We start from the raw sequence: 19,942 nt of genomic DNA, 5'->3' as shown, positions 1-19,942 counted from the left end.
AGGAGGGGCCGGAGGAGTCCTGTCTTAATAACTTAAAGATAACACTGTGCAGTGGGAACAGGCAGCCTCTCCAGGCCTTCAGCCAGCCAGTCTCCCCACAAGAGCCTGCCTCTGGATACACAGCCAAAGAAAGAGAAGAAAAGTGTGGAGCTTGCGAAGGGTCCAGCACTGAGGCCTTAGGTGAACAAAGTGGGAACACCCCCAGTTCTCCCAGATTAAGTGAAGAATCAAGGCTTCCAACAGAAGTGAAGGGAAGGAAAGAAATTACAAGTGAATGGGACAAAGGAGCCTGTAAGAAATCACACACTATCATCTATATGTCCTTGTAGTTAGCCCACAGCAGTAGTGAGGGGCTGCGTGGTGGGCCTTGCTAATGATCTAATGATTATTCCTTTGCATTGGGACACCCCTGCGGAGCCTTTGCATAACCCAGTGCTAAGACCTGGTGTGCTCTGCCTCTGTGACCAAGTATTCAGGGAACAAACCATTAACAGAGGAAATGCTATAATTTAAACCTATTTTGCTGTGTTGGATGTGGATTTTGACAGTTATATAATAAATAATCTACCTAAGAACAAAAATTGGAAAATAGAACACTGAAGTTGTTATTATATTTTTCTTTGTACGTCTTTATGGACTTAAGAGTTTCCCTGTCATGAGAAAATAGTGAATATGGCTTGAAAATACATTATTACAAAATGCTTTATCAGAGCTGTAAAGCACCTATATGGACTCATATTTATAATTTAGATTTTTGTGACTCAAACATAATATATAAATAATTTTGAAAAACAAAAGTTTGGGGCCATACAAAGTGGAGTCTTGGGCACCCCTTGTAGATATATATTTTTTTAGCTATTTTGTTGGGTTCTTATACCTACCACCCTTCCAACTCTTATTTCACCCTAAATTCTTCTAACTCCACAACACTAGGTAGGAGAAAAAGAAGGCTGAGGGGAAGGGGGCCGGAAGGGGAGGGGCAGACAGACTTCTATAAACTACTTCCTGCTGATTAGGGATGCAGGGTTCCCTGAGGCAAGCATTGTTAGACTGTTCAGCAGTCCAGCAATCTGACAATAGCAAACACAGTAGCAGGCTGGACCAGTGGGTTTTGGGGGGCAGGGTGGCTGCCCACAGCATGGGGTGCTGCAGCAGCTGCCTTCTTCTTTGGCATGCCCCATGGGGCTTACAAATTTATGTCCTCCCAAGAGTCCCCAGAAGTCCAAATGTAAACTATCTTCAGCTAGCAAAACCACACCCCTGCTAGTGCAGGGCCTGAGGCAAATCAGAATCACCTGCTATGAAGCAGCCTCTCACCCCACGCTGGGACTAAAACAAAAACTTATCCACATAACTAGGTTTCTAAAGAAACCAAAACTCTCACTACAGGCAGACATCGGAAAGGCAAGGAGAAAACGAAAAGGGGCAGAGGCTGTGCTCCCCAAACCCAGGAAGACACATAACTAAAACCAAAGTCAAAACAAAGCCATCATCAACCAGACAATCTGCCTTCAGCTCGCCCTGCCTGCCCTCATAGGCTGTTGGCACCGTATGACTCAGAGCTCTGCTGCTTCCGCCGCCGAGCATGTGAACTAATCTTATTTACTTCACATAATTGGGTATGAGCCTCGTTTGTCAGATTTGAATGAATCCTGACTGTAATGAATCTTTTAAAGTTCCCAATTGTGTAATGAGTTACTAGCTTTAAAAAGGAAAACGAGTGAGGCTCTATCGAGGGGCTGACTTGTTCTGTGCCTGGTGCCCAGAGCCTCTAATGCTTAGCAGACATAACCATGATTTAAACAAAGTAAGTTCAGACACTGGCTGATCCGGGCATCTATCCTTCATTTTACCACAACCAAAGGAGGGCAGAGTGGAGCACTGAGTAAGAGCCTAGGCTGGGACTGAGCTGCACTTAAGTCTTAGCTCTGCCAATTAGTAACTGGAAGCCTTAAGAGAGAGCTTTAGCCTTGCTGAGCTTACTCGTTCTCATCTGTAGTGAGACTAATCAGACCAGAGTCAACAGCGTGAGCTGTGAGTGTATGCCTCATCGGCCCAGTCAATATATACTGCTAGAAAGAAAGGTAGTGTCTGCATTTAATGAAAGCAGCCTAGGAAACTCCAGGCTGTGCTGTCTTTGGGTTTGGGTGCTTTTTGTTTTTGTTTTTTGTTTTTTGGGTTTTTTTTTGGGGGGGGGGTGTTTGTTTGTTTTAGTACTTACAACTGAACTCTCAGGACCACAGTCAGTAGTCCAAATAAAAGGCCAGCCAGCAAGCCCAGGTCCAGGCCCAGAATGATGGACATTATGCATGTAAACACCCAGATAACCTAGAGGGGAAAGGAATGGAAAAGATTGGTATTAGTTCACCAGATACCAATCAAGGGATTTGAAACTAATCTTCCCCGAGATCCAGCCCACACAGAAAACATCAAGGCATTGGCTTCTTCACACTGATCTAGTTCTGCTCTGGAGTTCCCAAAGTTCAGGCTATACTCCCAGAAACAGACACAGTGATGTGACTGGTGCATCAAAGAACGGAGCCTCACTTAGAGAAACTTGTTTGGTAGGCGACTTACGGCGTCAGTCTTATTCTGCTTCCACAGACGAGGCACATCACACACCTGCATAAACATCCCTTTCAGGTTGGCAATGACGACAGCTGCCAAGACAGACTGCACAGAGACAGGGAAGGCTGTGTCATTCAAGGCAATGGTTTTCACGTGGTGACTCCTAATCTCCTGCTGTCTCTCTGGTTACAGTCTGATGAGGAGACGTTGGTGCACAGGAAAATAGGGTTTTACCTTCTGCAACGGTTCCAGAAGCTTCCCCAGGGCAAGGATGGCGACCATCACAATCCCAGCAGAGATGATGCCAGCAACCTGAAAGACACTTTCCATGAGATGGGTACACCCCACTTGGCACAGGTGTGCAAAAGAACCTGCACACAGACACATTTACTATTTCCTCCTCTCTCCCTTTCTGCTCAGTGTTTAGAGAAACGAGCATTATTTGCTAAACCCGTGCAAAACAGAGAAATTAAGAAACTATGAAAATTAAACCCATTAGAGTACAACTAGTTCTGAGTTTCATTAGAGAACGTCATTTGCGTGGCTAATGCCTATTGGTGTTGATATAGGAGGTCAACTTCCTGGTTGGTTGCCCTGCTGAGAGAGACATAGACCCTCCCGATTTCCCCCGCTAACAGAGCTGACTGTTAACATCCCTGGGAAGGAATCCTTATAGCTTTTATTAGACTCTTCTGCACTGTAATGGTTACTCTAATAAGAGTTGTACCTGTAGCTCATAATTGCCATGAGCAACCCAGAGAAATTAAATTAACCCATCTTATTACAAATGCACGGTGCCACACTGGCACACCAAGGCCACAGCTCCAGTCCCCTCCAACAGTTATCGGTGTGGGTCCCAAACACTTGCTGCAAGCTGTGGAGCTGCCGTAGGGTAAGGGAAGCGCAGAAACTTTACCTTCGCTGGCAAGAAAAGTTCTGCTAAGATCCATAAATAGTTAGGAGAGAGGCTGTGGGGGTGGGGACTAGTCCTGAATTGATCAGTTCGCTTGGCCAAGGTATTCTCTGCTGAGACAGGGTAAGGCATGGCTGAGCTGAAGATTAGAAACTCTGAAACAAAGGAGAAAAGACAGGGAACCGGAAGCAGGCTGGTCAGAGGAAGGACCGGAAGACGGATTGAGCGTAAGCACAGCCCCACGCGCGGTGTCCAAGCTAAAGAAGCAGGCACAGCAAATGTCAGAGGAAATTTTGGAAACGTAGCCAAAAACATTCATTCCATCCAGCATACTGGTTATTTATGTTTAGGTATGGGTCAGTCTGGCCAATATTATGAATATATAGATGTTAAAAAATCTCACATTGTATGTCTAACTGTCCTGCCTCTTTGGGCACCATGGCCCAGGTTCCTAGCACCATGGTAAGCAGTTTTCTCTTCTGTCTAGGAAGCTACTGTCCTCCTCCCTCCCTGCCCTCCCCCCTTCATGTCTGCTCCTGCCACTTGGTCAGTATTTACTGAGCCACTTGCATTTAACTAAGGTTAAGGGGCTTATGCACTGGTAAGAGGTACATTTGTAGACAGGGACAGCTCTCTGCACAGCTTAGAGCAGGAGCCTGGCGCACATTCACCAAGGACGTGTAAGTCTCTAATTATAGAGTCAAGGCTAATTTTGATCACAATACTAAAACCTTTAAAGGATTAATTACCCGAATTTACTCTATAGGCCTGGTTTGGGGGGAAAACACAGACTTTAATATTTTTGAGAAGACTCAGTTCCTGGCAATGAATTATTGTTAAGTGAGAGGGTAATGGGAGCTATGGGGTAACTTGTATTGAGAATTCTGAGCCAGCAGAAGTCAGTGTAGCAGTTAGAGAAAGAACAGGAAGGAAAAGTTTGCTCTTCTACCTCCCTACATCCCGCCATACAGAAAACAGTTAAAGTCCAGCAGCACTCGTTCTTCTGTTTGCTCCTCAGCAACTGTATGTTTGGTACGCCTTAGGTGCCAGCCGCAGCAGTGTGCCGTGCCACAGAGGCAGAAGCCATTCCTCCCTCACGGTGTAGAATAACCAGCACTTCGTAGCCAGCATACGCCACCGGGACTTTACATTGTCTCGTTTAATCCTCACGGCGGCATCCCTTCGACGTGGATGTAGTTAGTATTCCCTGTCTTGCTAAAGAGGAGCTCTGGCATTAAATATGAGAAACCACACGAGAGGACTCCATAGTTTGTTTGGTCACGGGTCCCCGGATTTCAGTCCAAGGTCTTAGACTTTCAGCCCTAGAACTTAATACACTTTCCAGTAATTAAATATCAAGCCATTCCTGCCTTGTTTCCTTCTTCAACGCTGAACTCCTGGCATCACTCCTTCCTAAATATAATACAGGCCAGTGTGTGGCAGGGGATATTAACTTACCAGTACACCATTATCCCCGAGCCCTTTGCCAAGGGGGGTCACTTTACATGGACATTATTATTGGGGCAGCCAGCCCACGCCTTGTTTGTGCCTGGAGATAACAGCAGGAGAGCAGCCAGCAGCAGTTCGGGACTCAGCTGCACCCATGCGGGAGCGTGTGTCCTGGGGAGCTTGTCAGTGCCCACCATTGACACAAGCTGCTGAGCTCCAGATGCTGACAGCTGTGATATGCAACAGGAGCAGCTGTGGGACTGAGCTCTGACCACACTTCCTCTTGGCATAACACCCCTGCTTTTGCTTGTTGGTGGGTACTGGGATCCTTTACCTGTTCTATGGTGACACCATCTGCACCGTGGTCATCCATGTGTTGTGAGAAGAGTTAGAGGTCTCCCCTCTGCCCCCCCCCCAAGGCAAACCACTGCTGAAGTCGATGTTTTCTCAGTATTTGCTCTCATTTTTATGTCTGCCTCTGCCTTAACAAAACCCTGGAAGATTGTGTGTGTTTTACAGCAGTTTGGGCTTATTCTCTTTTATAGTCTTGGGCTTCACAGGGAGAGGGGCTCTAAATAATGTTCTACCCGATATCAGGAAGCTAAAGCCTTCTGATGATCGACAGAAACCCAGTTCTAGTCCAGGGCTCGGCTTTGGTCTGTGTGGCGCTGAGTCTTATTTGAAATTGTCTTTGAGAGTTCTTCCGAAGCTTTTTTGACCACTCACAGAAGGAATTACACAGAGGTTAACTGTGGTCCTGGCTTTATTGTTACCTTGTGAAAGCAACAACCAAAAGCCACATGTAAGAGACAAAATTAAATCCATATTCAGAACTTTAAGAACAGAAATATTACTCAGGGGCAAAAAATGCCAAAATAGTGCAACAAAACCCTTTCTTGTCTGATAGATTGTTGTTCTGTGAAACCAAAAGCCTCTGGAGAAGCTCCTGACCTTAGAGAAGGAAATAGGAATAGAAAGTACAATGACTCAGGGCAGGAGAGATGGCTCAGTGGTTAAGAGAACTCTTCCAGGCGCTGGAGAGATGGTTCAGAGGTTAAGGGCATTGACTACTCTTCCAGAGGTTCCGAGTTCAATTCCCAGCAACCACATGGTGTCTCACAACCATCTACAATGTGATCTGATGTCCTCTTCTGGCCTGCAGGTGTCCATGCAGACAGAGAACTATATACATTATAATAAATAAATTAATTAATCAAGAGAGAGAGAGAGAGAGAGAGAGAGAGAGAGAGAGAGAGAGAAACTCTTCCAGAGGACCTGGGTTCCACTTCCAGCACCCACACAGTGGCTCACAACCATTTGTAACTCCAGTCCTAGGGGATCAAATGCCCTCTTCTGGCCTCCCTGGTCAGTGCATCTATGTGGTGCTCTTACATACGTGGCAGGTAAAATGCCCACATGTAAAGCTGCAAAGAGCTTCATTTTCCTACTGTGGTATTGGAGTTTGGACTCGAGGCCTCACACATGCAGAGCAAGCATTCCAGTGAACTGTAGCCTCGGCCTTTGTCTCTTCTTTTGAGACGAGGCTTTACAGCATTGTCCCAGCTGTCCTCTCATTCATTCTGTAACCCAAGCAGAGGTTCTTGTACTTGGGATCAGTCCTGCCTCAGTCTCCCAAGTAGCTGGGACTGCCTGCCTGTGCCACCAAGCCAAGCGCTGGGAAATGTTCTCAGCAGGCCCCGCCCTCCCTGGTAACCACTGATAAACCTCGTCATTCTTTACTTGTGACTGGACTGCTCATGGCTAATCCGGTGAGGGTAGTGATCAGTCAGGTGAACACTGGCACATAAATGTTGCTTTTAAAGAAGTTTTTGATAAGGGTTGGTCAAATGAAAGAGATGAGGCCCAAGCTGATCAGATGAGGAAACACAAGTCTCTCTCCAAAGGCTAAGAAGTGCCCCCGAGCCACCATTTCCTTCCTGTTCCCCGCTGCCAGTGCGGTCCCACTGTCACTGCATACCTGTGTCTTTCCCCCGGTGCTCTCCTGGACCGCTGTTCGAGACAGAGCAGTCGTAGCCACAAAACAGGAGAAAAATCCAGAGAAGACGTTGCTTATCCCAAAGGCAATGAACTCCTAAAGAAGAGACTGGGTGACAGTGATGCTACAAAGAGAACTCTTGCCAGACCCTCATCAAGTGTCCGTCAGGATGACTCAGGGGCTAAAGGACTTGCCATGCAAACCTGGTGACACGAGTTCAGGTCTCAGAGACATGACTCCACAGAGCTGTCCTCTGACCTTCACACATATTCTACATGGCCACATACATCATATGCACACACATGATAATAACTTAAAATGGAAATAAATTACTGAATTACTTGGCCATATGAAAAATTCTTCATCTAAACTAATAGCTAATTTTTATGTTGGCTTTTACCTAACTGAATTAGCTTTTTTTTTCTTAATTAGTGCTTGTGCTGGTGAGTTTTATGTCAACTTGACACAAACTAGAGTCATTTTGGAAGAAGAAACCTCAATTGAGAAAATAACCAGATTTGACCAGTGGCCAAACTTGTAAGGCTTTTTTCTCTCTTTTCCTTCTTTGTATTATTATTATTATTATTATCATTATTATTATTATTACTCTGTTTGTTTGGTCAGTTGGCTTTTTTCTAGACAAGGTTTATTTGTGTAGCTCTGACTATCTTAGAATTTGCTCTGGAGACAAGGCTGACCTCAAACTCAGAGATTTGCCTGTCTTTACCTCCTTCCTGAGTGATGGGATTAAAGGCATGCAGCCCTGCTGCCTGGCTTGTAGAGCATTTTTATATTATTATTAATGATTAATTGGAGGACCCAGCTCACTGTGCGGTGGGCTGGTGGTTATAGGTGCTAACAAGAAGTAGGCTGAGCAAGCCATGGGGAGAAGCCAGTAAGAAACACTTCTCTATCGCCTCTGCCTCACTTCCTGTATTCAGGTTCCTGCCTTGAGTTCCTGCTCTGACTTCCCTGGATGATGGGCCACAAGCTGTAAGTTGAAATAAACCCTTTCCTCCCCAGGTTGCTTTTGGTCGTAGTGTTTTATCCCAGCAGTAGAAACCCTGACCAAGACAGTGTTACTTTACCTTATTTCTTAAGAAGCAAGGTGATTTAGCATGCATTTTCAAAATAATTTTTAATGAGCAAGTTCAAGAGATAAATCAAGTCAATAAAAGCCAGTGACATAAACCAACACTTCCCTGAAGTGAAACCAAAATCTCCCCCAATTGTGTTTTCTTTACTTGTTTTCAGCCTTATAAGTTTAGATCAACAAATACCTGGTTCCCATCGATGACGTAGTCATGCTTGGTGGCGTAGACTTTTCCTACAGACACAGCAATGGCATAAGCCACCACAGCAATGGAAAAGGATGCAGCCAGCATGTCAGAAAACTGGCCCACAGATGGGAGCACGGGAGGCAAGAACCTGGGTAGTGAAAAAATGTTGTTAAGATTTGGCAGCCAAACTGGCCGCAATGGCGCACACCTGTAATCCCAGTACTCTGGGAGGCAGAAGCAGGCAGATGGCTGTGAGTTTGAGGCCAGCCTGGTCTACAGACTGAGTCCAGTACAGTCAAGGCTACACAGAGAAACCCTGTCTCAAAGAAAAAAATAAAAACAAAATCTTAATTCCAAGAAGGCAAAACCATCACCCGACATTAAATGTATGTAACTATAATTACCCTGCAGTCACAAGAATAGCCCCTGATTGTGTTTTTATAGACTAACAAAGCCAGAGCTTTTCTATAAACTATTAAAAATTAAATGTTAAGAGGAAGAGCTTCATTTACCTATAGAATGTCCATAGTGTGCAATCCCAGAAGTCTCCAGCCATTAAAACCAATCCCCTGCCTGTGACACTGACAACTGAACAAAGTGGGAATGGGAGTCTTAGAGACAAACCGTAGAGACGTTTTGAGCTGGTGAGCATCCCAGGGTCCTATGAACCTGTCTCTCTCATTTTGATGTGACAGCTGAAACTCAAAGAGTGAAGTGAGTGGCTTGAGGTTTTAGTTGATCCATGTTGGAGATTTAGTAATTGGGTAGCAAGAACTGCCAGACTTCTCCCCATCCCTCCTCCTAACCTATGTGTAGGCTCCCGAAGGGACCCCAGCTGTAGACCGCATGATAGAAACAGCCCATCTCAGTGTCACGTCACCTGACTTTAGGTCTCACTTAATAGGACACTTTCAAATCCCAGTCAAGACTACTTCAGATAACCAGGTCTCTATCAAAGCTAAACCCTGAAAAGGTCTGAGTGTCGATAATAGCTTGGTGCTCACTGCCTCCATGGTCAAAGCGTTCTCTAAAGATCACTCAGTCCTTGATCACTGGGGTTAAAAAATGGTGAGGTCTAAAATCAAAGGATTTCAGTCAGTGACTTTATGACTTTGGGCATGGTTAAACCTACTGAAGCTGTTTCATTGGCTGTCACAGCAGGACGGGGGCCCCCTCTTCCTATGACATTTAACGAGCTATTATTGTGTAGCTACTAGCGCTGCTCAGGCTGGAAGGACCTAAACCCAACACATTCCCGTCACTACTTGTAATTTCTCACAGGACTTCAGTGGTGTCAACCATTTGTCCAAAGTCAATTAGTGGAGGCCCTGTCTGGACATCTTCTAATGGCCCATTGAAGAATATCTTCTATTACCTGATGTGACCCTTCCTAAACTACATTATCACCCTATGGGCCTGTTAGCCGTAGCCAACCCAGTCCGAGCCAGTAAAGGGAAGGGGCCGTGTGAACACACATCCTGAAGACACGAGGATGGGGAACAGTGGGGGTCTCAGGTGGTAAACATGCTAATTGGATGTTTTGCTTCAGGTTGGATGTGAATGCTTGGCACATGCTTCCCTAATCCAGCCAAAGAGCCATGGCAATCCACAGGAAACAGCTGTCCGTGCGCTACTACGCTGTCTGTCCTGGGCCACACTTCCAAGTTTACTGCAAAGGACTTCAACTGAAAACAGTGGCAATAAATATGACAAAGAGCACCTCTGATACCCACTAGTAAGAGAGGAACCAGCCACCAAGAGAGGGGACAAAATCGGTTAGTATAGTTAGCGCGCGCGCGTGCACACACACACACACACACACACACACACACACACACACACACACACACACCACACACACACCATGGAGACAAGGTAGGAGAGAAACACTTATTGAGGTAAATGAGAAGCTGGGCTCACTGGGAACAGTGGGAACAGTGGGAAGAGGACCGGCTGCATCAGGAGAGAGGTGGGCTGTGACTGATGGGAGAGAAAAGGGTTGTCAATCCCCGTGGGGACACTAAGATACTAACTAGACAAAGATGGGTTGTGTTTTTTAACCGAGGAGGAGAGAGGAGGAGAAAGGAGGAGAGAGCCACCCTAGCGATCACCAGCCCTCTCCACCTCACAGCCAGCTGTTGCTAAGGTTTGCCCAGTTCACTTCCTTTTCACCTGTCCAAGCTCTACGTTCTAGTTCATGGCTGGCTGTGTCTCCTCTCCTTATCTCTTACATTACTGGGATGGATTCCTCATCTACTTGCTTGGCAGCTTTAATTCACTGTCTCTAGTGATAACAAAAGGCCACACTCATGCTTTAAAACCCCCCAATAGAGCCTCAAAAATTCTACTATAAACACAAAGATATTTGGCTTTTCTTGGTGGTGCCCAGGATGCTGCTCACCTCTTTTTGCTGCTTCAACCTAATTTTATGTTCCAGTTGTAATGAACTCCTTGTTGTACCTCCGAAATGCCACATTACGTTATAAGCTGTGTGTTTTATTCAAGCATCCTAGCCCTTTCCCTGTTACCACCCGGCCTTACTTACTATTTCCAATTTTATTTGGCTGATGAATATCATCCTTAAAATATCAGGAAACTGTCCTCCTCCTAATGCATAGCAAGCCTGCCTCCCACAGGCACTTCCTCCTGGAGGGTGACTGTGTCCTCACTAGACTGGGAACTAACCACTGGGCAGCAGCACACTGCCTACCATGAGGTAAGTGCTTAAAGACAGATGAGTGATGAGTGTAAGTATCTCAACATTGTTTTGTGGGAAAATTTCATTTGTATAAATGATGAATGTCATGTAGGTAATATGATGTAATACTTCATAGTCATCTGATGGGAATCTTGGTCTCTAAAAGATAAGCAGAAGTGTATCTTCAATCAAAAACCCAAGACATTCAACATAGCTGGAGAGCTACAAGGCAAATAAATATTCAAAATATTTTGATGAAAACATACTGAGGCAAGAAAAAAATTTAACATTATCTTTGCATATCAATGTACATAAAGTAAGGAAGTACTCTAAAAGCCAAATCAAACCAAATAACCTGTCATAACTGAAACACACACACACAGAGTGGGGCATAGTAGCTAATCAAAAGAGTATTAAGTGGCCCCAAATAGACAGCTTGATGAACAAAAATGTAGCATTAGTCAGATGGCAGTGGCATATGCCTTTAATCCCAGCACTCAGGAGGCAGAAGCAGGTGGATCTCTGTGACTTTACAAATTAACTAAATTCATATAGTCCAGCCTAGTTTATAAAGCAAGTTATAGGACAGCCAAGGCTACCCAGAGAATCTGTCTTGGGGGGGAGGGGAAGTAGCATTAAGGTATAACTCAGAGTATGTCATGAGTTTATACTGACATAAAAAAATAAATGTGGGAAACAGATAAACCTGGGTGCAGGGGAAGAGTCACCATTTGGGCTATGCAGTGGGAGATTGTCCCAGGGAGACTGAATATCAGGAAGCTGCCAGTTGCAATCTGACTGGAGAAGCAAGGAGGAGGCTCAGTTCCCTTTTCTGGTGCTAGAATATTCTCATCCCCACTCTGGCTCCTCATCTTTCTATGTCACCCTTTCCTTTGCAGATGTGTTAATACCATTAGAACTGCTTCTGGGCCACCAAGTAATATTAGAGAGCCAGAACCTTTCTTGTGGCTTCTTTGTAATGACACGGGCGTAGGGACTTGATTCCTCCAACAAATGTTTGCAGAGAGACCACTCTAAGGTAAATGCTGTGCTGGGGAGACAGAGCTGAATGCCACAGATAGGGCTGCTACCATGAAGAGTCCCCCAGAGCTAAGTTAGCAATCAGGGGACTAAGCTTGAGTAAACCCAAGGGCAGGAGACTAGAGCTCCTGCAAAGGGGAGTGGACTTGAGAGTTCTTAGGAGCAGGAGAAAAGATGAGATTAGGGAAAGTGAGTCCCCACAGCAAGCACCGGAGCAGGGGTGCACAGCGCAGGCATGTCCTGCAGAGCACCTCTGGCCTGTGCAGAAGAAATGAGATCCGCATTTACACATTTCTACGTAGGAACTTGTAACTACAGAACAATCCAGTCCTTAGGGTGGAGATTGAGAAACTCAAGTTTCATTGCGATTTTCATTACATTTCTTCTAGCCTTAGCCTTTACAACCCAACACTGATCTTCTAGTATAGAATTTCTCAGATTTTACCCAATCAGAGGAATTAGTTGGGATAATTTGTGGACAGCCTGACTCTGTAGATTTGAGGTGGGAAGCAGGAATTTGTGTTAAACTGGATCAAGGATGTTACCAAAGGGTACACTTGTAACACTGGAACGGATGATATGTAATGTAAGCTTCATGTACCAGTTCTTTTAATAATATATTTAAATTTATAATTTAAAAATTGTAAGATATTGGTTTACTCAAATGAGAGTATCATTTGCTGTGGAAGCACTGGGTAGTTTCTGTTACCAGCATAGAAAAGCCAGGACAATTTGGGGCCCTCCATTAATTGAAAGGAGAAAATACTGCTTGTTGGTTGGCCCCCAAGTCTACTGTCAAACACTGTTGTTAATATTGTAGATGTGGTAAACATGTGGGCTTCCTCTTGACTGCAGTGGAAGCCACTTGGTCTACTCTGCGTTTTTACGAGAGCTCTCACTGGCATTTCATAAGCTTCAGCTGTGTAATTAGCCATGTCTTACAGAAGAACTTTCCCAGGCCATACAAGTTGACAGTGACAAAGATGGGTGAAGGATCTCGGCCGCTTACTCTTCTAATTCACAAAATATCTAAATATCTATGAAATATACACGGAAATAGTGCAACTTATCTATACATGTGAAAGAAAGCATTTTCATCTGTAGTTGATAACATGGTAGAGAATTTAAGTCAGACATCCTAGAAACAAACTGTTCATAATGCAACCAATGCAAACTGTAAATAAGCTCATATTATATTGTAAATGTGTGTGTGTGTGTGTGTGTGTGTGTGTGTGTGTGTGTGTGTGTGTTTTCTAACCAGGTACCCAGTACTAAATGTACACGTCCTGCCACACTTCAGGAAGATGGAGCACTTAAAGTCTGCTTTAAGAACTGGCCTGAACTTGATCTCCACATGCACTGTTTGTCTAATGTTTGGTGCACACGACATTTCTTCAGGATCACATGCAAGTAAGACTATCAATGGTGAAGCGAAACTAGTAATAAAAAGTTTCATTGAAACCAAGTACTGCCTTAATTTATTGGCTCTATCTAAGAGGAAGGCTGCACTCACCCACTTGGGATGGACTTAACAATGCCAGCATTGTAATTTTTTTCCAAGTTGGCCCCATAGGAAATGGCAGTGGCAATTATTGTCTGAAAGAAAAGGAAAAAAAAAAGTGGAAAAAAACAACTCCACTGGCTTTAACAAACCCTTGCTTGTCAAGCTACTTAACACTGAGTTTTCTAAGCATGTATTCCACTTACCACAATCACTTCTATAGGGATAGGAATTGGGATTTTGTGCTTAAATCGGTCATTTAGTTCCTTAACTGCCATACAGGTGATGATGGTAAGCAAGCCAGCAATGAAATCTGCAATGTTGGTGTCACCGATATTTTGAAAAATCTCAATTAGTGTCTGTAAAGAGAAAATGGGTTCATATTTCATATGCTATTTTATACACACATAAAATCAACCCTCCCGGCTGAACACTCATGTCACATCAAACAGCACATATGAGTCTTATGCAAAAATCTTAAACCTGGGCCTGGCAAGATGGCTCAGCGGGTTCAGACTCTCACTGCCATGGCTGATGGCCTATGCTTCATTTTTAGATCCATAGGGTCTGAGGGAGAAAACTGACTCCTGAACATTGTTCTCTGACCTCCACACATGAACACACATACATGTACACACACATACATATACACAAATATGTTGTTAAAAATCATAAAAATGTATTGTTACTAAAAGAACCATTAAGTACATAAAAATTTAAAATACACATGTGCATAAATAAATAATATAAAGCTATTATTAAAATCATAAAAATATATTGACTAATATAAGGAACATTAAATTAAGTACATGCAATCTCTAAAACACACACACACATAAAGTTAGTGATGGTGATTAACATGGAGAGGTAAAACAATGGGTCATTTTTACGTTCTTGTGTTTGCTTATCTATATTTCTTAGTATAAAATGGAGATTTTTTTCAAGGAAAACTGTGGAATGCTATCTTTTACTAATAGAAAAGTAAGTGAAATTTGTGTCTTACAACGGTCATACAGGTGCTATTCAGTGGTCTTTATGTAGATAGGCATGTTAACGACACCAAAGTCTGCCTACCCCAAAAAGTCCAATTACTTTTCTTTGGTCCCAGTCAGCATCCTAAGTAATGTTCTTCTCTCAACCCAAATGATGCAGGAAATAACAAAAACTTCCAAAAAAAGGTGCCATATGGATGTCTAAATGGTGTTGATCAACCCTTTATAGCAAATTAAAGGCACCAAATGAATACATAGGCCAAATAGCTAACAGCTGTTTTCTCCAGGTGTGCAGAGATGCTGGCTCAAGGAAAACTCATTTTGTTTCTGGGACAGCAGAGTCTTCTTCAAAGGAATCAGTAAGGGGCAATCCTGGGCAGAAAGCTGGCATCTTTGTTCTGTTGTGTGGCCTGTCTTAGGTAAGTCATGCCGCCCGGAGGCATTCCTTAGAACTGGAGTTACAAATGATCGGGAATCATCATGTGGGTGCTGGGAAATGAACCCAGGTCTTCTTCAAGAACAAGTGCCCTTAAGTGCTGAGCCATCTCTCCAGCCCCAGGAATTAATGTTTAACATATTCAAGGCCCACAAGTAGGAAGTGGTCGGACCAACACTCTAACTCCAGTCTGTTGATGTTTAAGTGTCTTGACTTTTAGCCACGGTGCTACTCTTCCGCATCTGTTCTAACTGCTAGCCTTGAACCTGGCTTGCAGTGAACACTTAGCAACATTTGCTGAAACCTGGAGTAGTGTGGGATTATGGCACCGAGGCTGAGAACGTTTGTGACAACGCAGCTGCTGTATATGTGTGCCTGGCTGTATATTGTCTTCAGACGCTAACTTTTTAAATCTTAGCTCAAGCTGGCCTCAAACTCACAAAGTACATGAAGACACCTCAGAACATCTGGTCTTCCTGCCTTCACCTCTCAAGTGTTAGGGTTACTGACATGTGTCCAGTGACGGGAACTGGCTTAGGGCCTCATGTATGTTTGGCAAGCACTCTGTCACCTGAGCTACGTCCCCAGCTGCTGTTTTCTGAATGCACTTTTGCATGGCTTCATTCTCCCAAGCCAGAATGACATCATGTCCCTATTATCACCATGTCCCAAGCATCAGTAACATACTTTATATAGAACATATACTTAGATCTAAGAACTTCAAACCCACTTCCGATGCTCTAGATCTTTCTTTTGCATCTCTTTTGCACGTTGAATCAGCTTTGAATGGAATGTTCCTTTTCATTTATAACTGCTGAGACATTTACATTATGCATTTTGTGGATGCTCCTAATTAGAAAGGGCTTGAGAGACACATCTCCAATCATTTCATTTTAAAAGTGAGAAAGAAAAAGAAAAGCTCGAAATAATAATTTCATAATAATAACGTTTCTGGAATTTGCCACAACCCTCCCCTGAGCCAGTTACCCACGTACTCTCTTCTAGCAATCCAGGGAATTAGATGCTATTTGTAACCACATTTGACAGAGAAGGAAACTGAGGCATGGTGATTTGTTCATAAGACTTGTAAGTAGTGCAGGGCCAAGGCTACACAGAGAAACCCTGTTTCAACCCCCCCCCAAAAAAGATTAATAAGTAGCAAAGTCAGAATTTGAACCCAGACCCGCCCAGCTCCAAACCTGAACCTTCAGCCACTACCCTCTACAACTTGCCTAGGAGGCACTTAGCTTCTCAGACCAGAATGCAGGTCTGTGGCAGCTCAGTCCTGTTTTTAGTTGCTGTGCTACTTCAGATTCCTTAATATTTTTGAGGGCCGTAGCACCTGAGGAAAGCTTTAGAGCAGTTGAAAAATGGTTTTCAAAATGTTATCCTGTTTGTTTCTTTCAGAAAGTGTGTTTCGGTGACTCTGAGTGTACACACACACACACACACACACACACACACACACACACACACAGCAGGAGAGTGATGCATCCCTTACATAGATAATGGAGAGGACGCCATTGTAGTTTCTGGTTGAAACATTGAGCACGATCTTTAGCTGTGAGACCAGCACTTGAAAGGCTGCAGCGGTTGTAAATCCACCGACCAAAGGGTCTGCCAGGTACCTCACTATGAATCCAATCTGCAAACCTCCAAATACCAGCTAGGGTTAGAAGAAAGAAAAAAAGTTAGGCATTTGTCTCAGAGAAGGGCTAGCGCTCTGGAAATATTGACAAATTAAGCTGTGTGACAGCGAAAACAGGCTGCCAGTGGGGTGTAAAGACTCATGAGAAACAAGTGGGGATTTTCCTGCCCCGCCCTCCCATCCACCGCCTTAAAACATACGTGATGTAAAATTTAGTATTTCTATCTATGAACTATGAAAAGCAAAAGCCACGTCACTTCTTTCTGTGACTTTCGGACCTCCTGGCTCCGCTCTTTGAACACTTTTCTCTTTTATGTTTGCTGTACCCGTCCTGTGCTTAAGCTCAACTGAATCACTTGTGTTCTGTTTGCTATCTTTTCTCTGACTTCGGTGACAAGTGGTTCTGTTTTTTGTTGGTTGGTTGATTTTTTTTTTTAAGGTTTTAAAACCTAATTGAGCATCTGACCTAAAGAATTTTATTTAGATAATTTTTTAAAATTTTTTTTAGTTCAAGCAGTTTGTTTTACTGTCAGATGCACCTTTGAGTCTCCATGTTTTCAAACTAACTCTTTCACAAAGGAATCGCACATATCTGTGTTTACATGTAAGTCTGTTACCTGTATGATTCCAACTAGCAGAGTGAGGGTGCTTGCAATCAGTACCCTTGCTGCATCCCTGGCTCCGGTGTCTAACATGGTCGTGTTCAATGCACTTCCGTTACCACTGGGCACGAGAAAGCGGTCATCTGGAGCCATGCTCAGCACAACAGATCCCACCATTAAACTGACCACGGGGAAAGGGCCTGGGGAGAAAGGCTCAGTCAGCTAACCGACCACGGATCACAGACATTTAGACTCAACATGTCTATGCACGATTAAAAGGTGTGTGAGAGGTGGCTGTAACGAAGAAACACTGTTTGAAGTCGCTGAAAGTAGATATCTCAAGGCATTCCTGGCTCAGAGAGGGCCAGAGAGACATGTAGGTAGGTAATAGTGAAGCAGTATTCAGTGTACTTCGTGAGTACATGGGAAGAGGGCTAGCTCCTCCTGTATGGGGTCCCTACGGCACAGGTGTGGGAGTTATTGGGAAAGGCTTCCTGGAAAAGACACATATAAACTGAACTGAATTTACTTGTTCAATTTAATATTTACCCTCTATGATCCCATCTCGTAGAGTGTCTAAAATCCTGGTCTCTGGACATGTGTACTTACATCAATATTACAGTGTCCAAATTGACAAGGGATTGGAATCAATTTTCTTTTTTATCATATGCTAGTTACTAAAACCCAATGTGTTTTTTGTTGTTGTTGTTGTTGTTGTTGTTGTTGTTGTTGTTGTTGTTTTGGTTTTTTTAAAATTGTTTTTTGGTTTTTGTTTTTTTGGTTTTTTTGAGGCAAGGTTTCTCTGTGTAGCCTTGGCTGTCCTAGACTCGCTTTGTAGACCAGCTGCTGGCCAGTTGCTGGCCTCGAACTCACAGCAATCCGCCTGCCTCTGCCTCCTGAGTGCTGGGATTAAAGGTGTACACCACCACGCCTGGCCTAAAATCCTATTTTTTTTTTTAAAGTTGTAATTTCGTCTATTTACTATTCATGTTTTTCCCCCATGACAATGATGATGATGATACTAACCTTTGGTTATAAGAGGCTTTATGGTTTAGAAGCCTCAATACCCAAATCTAGTAAGCAGGAAGATCTAAACGTAGGGAATTGGAAAGGCAAATACACTTGCCTCTTACTGATTGGTTCTCCAAAGAAGGAAAGTTGATTCAGCCAATAAGTTCCCCATGACCTGCTTCTACAGACAGGTCAGAGGTTAAAACGGGCATGCACCAGGGCATGGTATAGGGTAGAGGACATGACTACAGTTGCCTCAAGAGGGACATCCAGGCAACACATCTCACCAGCACGTGGGCACAGCAGCAAATGGCGCCTTCGTTGCTGATGTCAAAGTCTCACAAAATCATATCAAAACATTTGTTTGCTGGACGAGTCCAGAAAAAACAGACAAACACAAACAAAGCCTACCCTGAATGTGGGGAATGAGAGGAAAGCCCAGTAGGAGGCATGCCAGGAGGAATGTGAAGCTTTTTCTCTAAACCGTCTTGGCAGGAGTTTTCTAGTCTTCCAATATTATCTTATTGAAATAAGTATGTTCTTTAATGAAATAACGAATATGTACTTAGTGACCATAACTCACTAAATACAAAATTAACCTAGTGATGTAAGTGGATTTAGAGACTGTAAAGATGTTTTTTTTCATCTGTCATATGTTGGAAGAGAACAGCTTTAAGTACAGAATCAATTTATTACACCTAAATCATTATTATTAATTTTTTTGTCTTTCAAGACAGGGTTTCTCTGGGTAGCCTTGGCTGTCCTGGAACTTACTCTGTAGACCAGGCTAGCCTCGAACTCAGAGATCCACCTGCCTCTGCCTTCAGAGTACTGGGATTTAAGGTGTGCACCAGCCCTTAAGTGTCCTGCTGCACTTAAAATTTTTAAGCTGTGATAAAATTCAAAAGTGTGCTTTAATTTCCAGCCCTTCAATTTCATTTTCAATAAGGCACAGTTCCAGATAAAGCTAACAATGCCAGTTAATAAAGAAAGCAGCAAGACACTGAAGTTTGGTTCCTCTGGGACTCATCGACAAGAGTCTAACAGGCATTTGTGCACATAACATAGCAGAAACACTTTACAAATGAAAAGTCCAGCTGCAGAATATGCTTGGAATTACCAACTGAGATGTGTCTTGAGGTTCCAAAGACAAAATACGTCAGGATAGGGAAAAAGGCCGAGTAGAGACCGTATTCAACAGGAACAGCAGCTAGCAGTGCATAAGCCATCCCTGCAGGGTCAGACAACACAAAAAAAAGTCACCGACGAAAACGACCGCATGTTTGTACCACACAGAGAAAGGCTTTCTCATAGGTGTTCTCAGTTTATGGATTCAAAACACCAGCCAGTCCCGAGTGGTCCTCTTGCTTTGCGTACAGACCCTGGCTTTGCTAGGCTATGGGCCGTGACTTGGCTGAGATAGTGGGTGTTTCTACGCCCATCCCTCGCTTGCTCAAACGAACTGACTCCTTTGCTCAGTGGCTCAGCCACTGGCTGATGCTGTCGGCTGGGAAATAATCAAATCAGTTCCTGTAGAATTTGTTAATCTAGTCCAAAGGCCCAGACCAGCTTACGTGAGTAGTTCTGCTTGAACCCGTTCCGCTCTGTGTTCTAAAGTATGTAGGCACCGCTGCACTTTCTCCTTCCTTGCTAAAAAACACATGTTAGATAAAAAGCAAGACACCTCAACCCTGATGAGGGAGGCCAAACCACCAGTGAGCTGTGCCACGCCCTGGGCCATGACTCTTAGGCTATGGAGAAACAACATCTCAGTGGACAGGGGAGTTGGGGACAGATAATGACATAT

The 19,942-nt window shown here is 43.8% G+C and overlaps 1 protein-coding gene across 2 annotated transcripts in view; it reads right to left on the bottom strand.

The window, feature by feature from the left end:
• SLC26A4 (solute carrier family 26 member 4) overlaps positions 1–19,942 on the bottom strand; it is a 45,590-nt gene that overhangs the window by 16,647 nt on the left and 9,001 nt on the right. For both annotated transcript variants that reach the window (XM_084791838.1, XM_084791837.1), the window contains exons 4-13: positions 19,256–19,366; positions 17,140–17,324; positions 16,376–16,540; positions 13,653–13,805; positions 13,459–13,541; positions 8,207–8,354; positions 6,909–7,022; positions 2,803–2,880; positions 2,578–2,673; positions 2,222–2,328 (exon numbers count right to left, since the gene is read on the bottom strand). In XM_084791838.1, coding sequence (XP_084647964.1) covers positions 2,222–2,328; positions 2,578–2,673; positions 2,803–2,880; positions 6,909–7,022; positions 8,207–8,354; positions 13,459–13,541; positions 13,653–13,805; positions 16,376–16,540; positions 17,140–17,324; positions 19,256–19,366 — 1,240 coding nt within the window. The remainder of the gene's footprint in view (positions 1–2,221; positions 2,329–2,577; positions 2,674–2,802; positions 2,881–6,908; positions 7,023–8,206; positions 8,355–13,458; positions 13,542–13,652; positions 13,806–16,375; positions 16,541–17,139; positions 17,325–19,255; positions 19,367–19,942) is intronic.

The sequence above is a fragment of the Acomys minous genome (assembly GCF_964271855.1).
Source record: "Acomys minous genome assembly, chromosome: 8".
Classification (NCBI taxonomy): Eukaryota; Metazoa; Chordata; class Mammalia; order Rodentia; family Muridae; genus Acomys; species Acomys minous.
The sequence above is the reverse complement of the archived record's forward strand: the minus strand, read 5'-3'. Positions and strand labels throughout refer to the sequence as shown.